General features: G+C 38.1%; 1 protein-coding gene across 1 annotated transcript; it reads right to left on the reverse strand.

Moving 5' to 3' along the window:
- Positions 1-811: 811 nt before the first annotated feature.
- hmgb1a (high mobility group box 1a) lies at positions 812-5,326 on the reverse strand. The gene is made up of 5 exons (XM_039776691.1): positions 5,192-5,326; positions 2,749-2,917; positions 2,427-2,575; positions 2,095-2,269; positions 812-1,514 (listed from the first exon to the last, which is right to left on the reverse strand). The coding sequence occupies exons 2-5, from the start codon at positions 2,893-2,895 to the stop codon at positions 1,359-1,361; spliced, it is 627 nt and encodes a 208-aa protein (XP_039632625.1). The 5' UTR covers positions 2,896-2,917; positions 5,192-5,326; the 3' UTR covers positions 812-1,358.
- Between the last annotated feature and the right edge of the window lie 2,366 nt (positions 5,327-7,692).

Here is a 7,692-nt window from a genome sequence, read left to right on the forward strand (position 1 = left end):
ATGAAGCTCTCTCCCATGGGGAAAACTGTGTTGTTGACACCACAATGTACAGTATGTGTGTGCCTTTTAGGTTTAGACTGCAGTGCTTTGTACACATCAGCCATATTCTTATGTCACTGGGCTTTCAAAGCACATAATCCTTCTTATATAAATGGTCTTTTTTTTTTAACCCTGGATAGGAGTATGTGAGAGATGAAGCAGCTGTATCTAAATAAAACAGGAAGTCAGTGATGCATGTAGAGCAATCATGCTACAACTTTCAGTGTACCTCCACCAAGGAGCTTCAATACATTGCGTGTTTGCAAACAACCATAGTAGGCTAAAACATGCATGATGGGTAACAGTTTTGAAGACGAGCCAGACTTCATAGGAACAGCTTATCAAGGCCTGAGTCATTAGACGCTTCCCCACTCTATTCAGTTGTCTCCCGGCATCATGACATAACGTTAACATAAAAATTGTACTTAAATGAGTAGACAGCAATGGGTGCTAGCACACAAGACTCACCTCCAGAAAGATGAAAATCACTCGTTCTATAAGAAGAAAAAAAATCAGACGTATAGACTCTTGTATATTTAATCATCTAGGTTTTAATTGTTTGCATTGATTTTGGCAATGCTGATATACCAGTGCAGAAAGCAGCTTGTTTTGGCTCGTTTAGCCCATTCTTATCATGCTTCCGGACCACGCATATAGTTTATAGTCAAATTAATTGTGTATTAATGTATACTAAAATTAGTCTGCGCTCACCAAAAGACCCATTTAATATTGGGAGGAGGAAACCTGCAAAACATTAGCAATACAAAATGGATTTATTAAAAAAAAAAATGTTTATTGACATCAGAAGCAATTTAAATTTCAACAAGGCGTTTTTCTTTTCTTATTCTTGCTATTACAGTGGTACATAAAGATCAGTAAAACAACTGTGATACGTCAATTTTGATAACATGTCATTTGAAATAAAAACACACAAGGAAAAAAAAAAAAAGAAACACTCAGATCTAACTCAAAGTTTTTTTTTTTGTTTTTTTTTTTTTATGTGCTGTGCACCTCTAGCTAGGGTAAATACTGTAAGCCCACCCTTTTACACTGTACCAGGCAAGATAGTGGTCTAGGAACTATCACTGAAAAAATAAGACTGGCAGAAAGATACAGACACAGTACTTGCGTAGTGTCAACTATACAAAAAGGAGAAAAAAACTGTACAGCATAAAAACAACCGATATACACAGCCTTTTTTGTTGTTTTTTTCCTACCCCTTGGATACTAACATATTTTCTTTCAATAAGTGAAGTGTGTACAAGGGGGTTAAATGCTTTATAAACAAGAAAATGACCACTACATATGTCACTCGGCATCTACTCGTCATCATCATCATCATAGTCATCCTCCTCATCATCATCATCGTCATCGTCGTCATCTTCCACCTTCTTCTCTACCTTGGGCGGGGCTTTTGCTGCTGCTGGTCCGCCACTACCGCCCGTTTTGCCCTTAGCGCGATATGCTGCGACGTCCTGCGATGGAGGAATGACATTTTATTTAACTAATACGGAGACCCATACAGTCATTTCTAATGACAGCTCACAAGTGAGAGTCAATAGCTGGGTTTCCATTCAACTGTCATGTGAACTTTAGAAATGTTGCAAAAAAGAAATGCGAATTAGGTGCATTTATCAACTGGTTTGGAACGAATGAACTAGACTACAGCGTAGTTTGGTCAGAGGTTGGTCTATAGGCTACGCATGGCTGTAACATGTCAGTAAACTGAGTAGAAGAAGTAGAGGTTGCTAATCGGAAACAAAACATCGCATTGGCCATCTAACCACAAAATGAAGAGGTCTTAAGGAATTTGGTTAAATTGAGAAAAGTTTTGTCCTTCAAATTACATGTTCACTATATTAGAACTTATGGTAAAGGAGTTCTCATATTCCATTTGGCGAATCAATTATTTTACGATGAAGTAAAAGCATAAAAAAAAAAAAAAAAGGGGGAAGGTTTATTAAGTTTTGCGGTTTGCATTCAGCTTTTCTAATGCAATACAAAATGTGCATCAAAATAGGTGGAGACTTATACCACAGATCACCATGTCTTTACCTTCTCATACTTCTCCTTCAGTTTAGCTGCCTTTTTCTCAAAGGGCTGCTTGTCCTCCAAAGCGGTGCCATTCCACATCTCACCCAACCTCTTTGCAACATCTCCAATGGACAGACCAGGGGTCTCGCCTTTCACCTTAGGGCGAAACTCTGAGCAAAAGATGAAGAAGGCAGATCTGGAAGAAAACATTTTTGTTTTTTTTAAATGAGCTCATCATTTATACAATGTAAATGTGCTTCATAGTGTTCAGCTGCTTGTGATTCAATTTTGTTTTGAAAAGTTTTTGTTTCAAAAGCAAATAAAGTCATTAAGTGTTGACTTCCAGTACTTACGGGGGTCTCTTGGGGGCATTAGGGTCCTTGTACTTCTTCTTCTTGCCTTTTCCCTGGGCTGGAACAAAGTTCATCATCTCCTTCTCATAGCGTACCTTGTCCAGCTTGGCCAGATCCTCAAATTTGCCCTTCTCCTTGCCGGACATCAGCTGAAAACAAAGAGGTTACTTGCTGATGGTACGGTGTCAAGAGCCGTAAAATGACCAAACAACATCCTGCACCTGAATTATCTTGATGCACAACAATGAGTCCAGTCTCAAGAATAACATTTGAAAATTCAGAAACAGACAAGTTTATTTATACGGTTTGTCATCCACCCTACCTTCCATCGCTCGGAGCACTTCTTGGAGAACTCCGCAAAGTTAACCGAAGCTTCGGGGTGTTTCTTCTTGTGCTCCTCCCGACAGGTCTGGACAAAATATGCATAGGAGGACATCTTGCCCCTTGGCTTTCCTGCCTCTCTCACCATCTTGACAGCTTGACAGCAGTATCTAAAAACAAAGGTTTACAATTAGCCAACATGAACAGATGGACAACTGGCTGGGGTATTGTGTTAAATGGTCCAAATTCTGTATCCTAAAAGCTTTATAGATGTATAAAAAAAAAAAAAATCTAATTACAATTTTTTATATTAATGAAAGTGTATTAATTATAACTTAAATCCATAATTATAAATATAAAAATTGTATAGCAGGTGAGATATACCTGCCTAGCATGTCATAACAATAGACACTTCTTTTATTTTTCCTCTATTGACCACTAGTATTGATACACTACCTAGGAGACCCGCCCTCCCAGCTGTCAAACTGCACTAAGTTAGGACCCTTTAAACAGTCCGATGAAATGAAGCCGCACGGCACAGACTGGGCTAATGCGATGAAAATGAGTTTATTTATTGAAGTAATCTGCGCCGTGGACTTTACATAAAACTCAGTGGTCCGTGGTCAACTCCCATGTGGTGGTTTAAAAATGGCTAAACACATCGCTAAGGATTCAAGAATAAAAAACACAAAAAAATAAAATAAATTTTTAATATTAATATTTTTTCAATGCAACGATCCACTTTTCGGTCCGTATCACTTTCACGTGAAAACTGCAAAAGTTCCCCAAGTGCAACTGCATAACATACACCATAGCCCTCTGTGGCACTATAACAGTGGACATGGCTCTTAAGATAAAATGACTCGTGATTTTGCACACAAAAACATCATCTGCAATAATAATATGACTTCTGGAGACACCCTGTTTCATTAATGTTCATGTTTCATCAAACAAATAACTTTGACACAAAAAAGACAAATTTTACATAAAAGGCGTATTTATTGAAAATATAACACTTAAAAACTGCGATTCAATGTGATTTGACAATATTATCTTATCAGTCTTCAATTTCTCTTATTCTGTAAATAATTCCACAAGATTTGCGAATAGTGTTTAAAACTGCTCAATTTTCCCTATACATGTTCCTATTAAATGCTACTGTAACTCCCAGTTAAGCTGTGTCGACCGAAGTAGTAATGGCGCATAGGCTTTCGTTGAGGAAAAGGAGGTCAACAACGACAGCAATATTTCTTCTTCCATTTTGTGAGAATGCCTTCTTCATGAAAGAAAGTCCCCATCAAATGTCTCCTCCCGCCCTTCAGTTCGCTTTGCAACACGACAAATATGTCTGGAAAGCCGGCGATCTTGACAAAATATTTCCCCGATTGATTCCTATTGCACTAGCCGGTTTGTATAGTAATACATTGGGTCTGTGCTGTGTCTATGAGCGGGCTGTGCTACTGCCTTGGTTTCTATGAGCTCCTAATGGCCGCTCGTCTTCATCCACTAACATGGAGAATATGGCTCCTTCTCTTTGTGTCAACGCACAGCCATTGCACTGCATGCAATAGAGGGCAGAGCGACCGCGGCGACCACTTAATTTCAACCCCCGATTAAAAGGTTTTAAAAGCATCGGAAAAATCTCGCAATGGCGTCGTTCTAATCACGAAAGATTGAACTTTATTTTGCCGTCGTTACATTTTATAGTTACGGGCTTGTTTCTCGAGAAAACACGGTTAGAAAAAGTTGAAGTGAACTGCGCCTCTGTCACTAGCTTCCCATTTGCCTCGCTGCCTTGCCTCCTATGCGAATACAGTCAGCCATTACAGTAAAGCGCAGATCGTGAGGAGAATTTTTTCGCCGTCTTCTCGGGCGAATTATGACAAACAAACATATGACCATGTATACTTTAATACGGTCTTTCTTTTTCCTATGTTTTTATAAATTTGAATTTGTATCAAAACCCCGGACACTTCCCAGTCTTCACATGACAGGCGTTCAGCTTCGCAATGCACTGCAATGGCTAGCAAACGGCGATTCTTCTACCATTGTCGCTAACCGTGTTGTCCGCTAGACATTCCTGATTTTTTACGCGATATCTAATGTTTGATTTGGCTCCATTTTGTATAAACGATACGACAGTAATATACAAAATTATTAGCATTTACCAAAATCAACGTTTTTCGTCGAATTACGTCAAGGTTAATATTAATTTCTTCTTTTTTTATAGAGCGTCTGGTCCACACTCCCAGGTAGGGCAATGTAACGTTACCTACTTAGCGCCGCTATTTTGTTGTTTTTTGACATTTCAGCGCAATCAAATCATTTACAAGCAGTAACAGGTTTCGTATTCGATCATAGAAAACACATAAGTAAGATATGTATAAATGTTATCTTCATTATCATCATTACGAACACTTAATATTTCGGAATGTGATACTTACCTAGGGACTATCACTGGATCTCAATGCTCTGCAATGGCTGTGTGTGAGGGAACACAGGGCGATACGCAGTGTCTTCAGTCTTCAGCTCTCTAACATTACTCTCGGCGGGGCTCTCACGCCATTGGCCGGCGCCCAGTCTGGCGCTCATCCGATTGGACGGAGGCTTTTCATTGTCCTAATAGAAGACGAGGTCCCATTGGCTTCCTTTTGTGAAACGTCACTGAAGTTTTCTGAGGCGCGTGGATACAAAAATATTCCTGTCCCAGCATGCTGGAGCTGGTAGTAGTGTAGTGTGTTTGCCATAGTATTGAATTCACTACGTTGAGCACAGTGTACAGTAGGCAAGTTAAATGAATGAGACAACGTGGAGCGCTTGTAGTCAGTGAACGAGTCAGCTGTAAAACGTTGTGCGATTGTGTTAGATGGACTGTTGCCCTCTTCATCAACCGGCTCCATACATTCTCTTCAATACACGTGATCTTATTTGCAAATTATGACTTAATAAATGCATAAAGTGAACTTCGCTTATTCACGTGCAAAAGACAGCAGACGCGTTTGCTCATCCCATACGGGATAGTTAATCACTGGAGATGACATTTTAAATGATTTGGCTCCGAGTTAGAATGGAAACACAATAACGATTTGGTTAATGGCCTCCTTTTAATATAAGTCGCGATTTTCATTTACAGGCCATTATTAAGGAAAACGTCACTACGCTAACTATACCACACTTAGTTTTAGTCTTTCCGACAAGTATAGTCTACATAATAATTACTTGTAGCTGGCACTTATTTAGTGCTACGTTTTCTTCTAGCCTGTGTTCTAATATACAGTATGAATGTGTCGGCGGGCATCAAATCATGATAAATACATTAAATATGTGTATACTAGGCCTTGAGATGAATTATTTTTATTTTTCCCAGGACAATATGCTTTTTAGTCAAATGTGTATAGGCTTCATATACAGTAGCTGAATGAAAGATGATAGTGTGCTCATCCCTAATTAAAACTAATGAGATCAAAGAGTTGTTGTACAGTTTAAGACAATGTAAGTGAAGAAAGCAGTTTATAGTTAGAAGGAAGTCATTTGGCAATAATTTAGGTGTACAGAATGTTTTATTATCTTTTATAACAATTAGACAGAGTGACATATTGCTTGCAGGCCTGTTGTTTTGCAATAATATATTCAAACTTGGCAATTGCAGGTCCCATAGAAATAAGAGGTCTGTATGATAGCATAGCAGTAGGCTTTTCACTCCCAACCCCAGATTAATTGTTCTGTGCAATGAAATGGTTGAAGCCCTAAATATAACAATATATTTAAATTGAAAAAGACAATAGTGAGAATCCATTCATTTTAATGCAACCCATTGTTCCCAGCCATATTATATAAACAGATCAGGGCTTTTAAAACAGTTCATGGATTAGACTTTTTTATGAAATTACATGTCGGACAAGATTAAAAACTAATATTTTACTTAACACTAACAATATCCTCCTTTTTGATAATTTCATACAGATTTGTATACATTATTTATACTAGATATCTTATCTCATAAGGTTTTCACAGTTGTTCCACCTGTTTGCTCTCATATGTATCTTATACAAATTCAGCAACACGCTAAAACTACATTTTATTGTGCTGCAGTTGAACAATTTGGCTCATTAGCTCGGTCAAGAGATGTCAAGAGGTCATACGATTGTGTATTTGCTTGTTTGTCTGATCAACAAAAGGTTGCATAGATATTAATTTTGCTGTGCACATTCATGCTATTCAAAGAAACTACTGTGATGTGTTTGATGACCCTGTGACCTTGCTCTAGCGCCACCAACAGACAAAGATTAGAATTGATTTAATGAGTGTTTTCTTCTTTAACTGTTGTTATCTCCGGACCCGTAATATGTACGGACACTACACTTGCTGTGCACTAATTGAACATAGCCTAACTTACATTTTATATAGGAATTGTGCATATGTATTTTGCTGTTTAAATTCATATTTCCTGTAGGTAGGAGGATACTGATTTTTGTGACCTAGTGACCTGATCTTTAGCGCCACCATAGGTAAAATGTCATATATAAACAGAGGAGAAAAGGGCGTGCATTGAGCAAGCAGCCTGCAAAAATTTCAGGACAATGATTTCTGACTGTGAAAGGGGCCTTTCTCAAGATGACTTGCTTATTTCACCCAAAGTGGAGATAATGCAATTATCTGACTTTAAATGCTTGTGTGTTTAAATGTGATGGGGGAGGGGGGGTGCTAAAATAAAGAAAATGTCCATGTTCATTATGATTTGCAGCATATGCTCACTGAAGGTAATATCATAATCATACATGCTGAAGAAATTAATTGTTTTTATGCTTTGTTCTATATGCATTTAATGAATATTCTAATAAATATCCTTCTGCTTAGCAGCTAATAAAGAAACAAAGAAAAATGGCTGACACAGAGTTTATTCTTATCCTTGAATTAAGAATGGGTAGGGTGAACTGATTCCAAA

The sequence above is a fragment of the Perca fluviatilis genome, chromosome 16, assembly GCF_010015445.1.
Source record: "Perca fluviatilis chromosome 16, GENO_Pfluv_1.0, whole genome shotgun sequence".
NCBI classification, from domain to species: Eukaryota; Metazoa; Chordata; class Actinopteri; order Perciformes; family Percidae; genus Perca; species Perca fluviatilis.

What these genes read in the sequence shown, in the direction of transcription:
- hmgb1a (XM_039776691.1), bottom strand. Translation starts at nt 2,895, where the DNA reads ATGGTGAGAGAGGCAGGAAAGCCAAGGGGCAAGATGTCCTCCTATGCA. An exon ending in AATGCCCCCAAGAGACCCCC is followed by an intron (nt 2,270 to 2,426) that starts GTAAGTACTGGA and finishes GTTTTCTTCCAG; the next exon opens with ATCTGCCTTCTTCATCTTTT. An exon ending in TGAAGGAGAAGTATGAGAAG is followed by an intron (nt 1,515 to 2,094) that starts GTAAAGACATGG and finishes CCTCCATCGCAG; the next exon opens with GACGTCGCAGCATATCGCGC.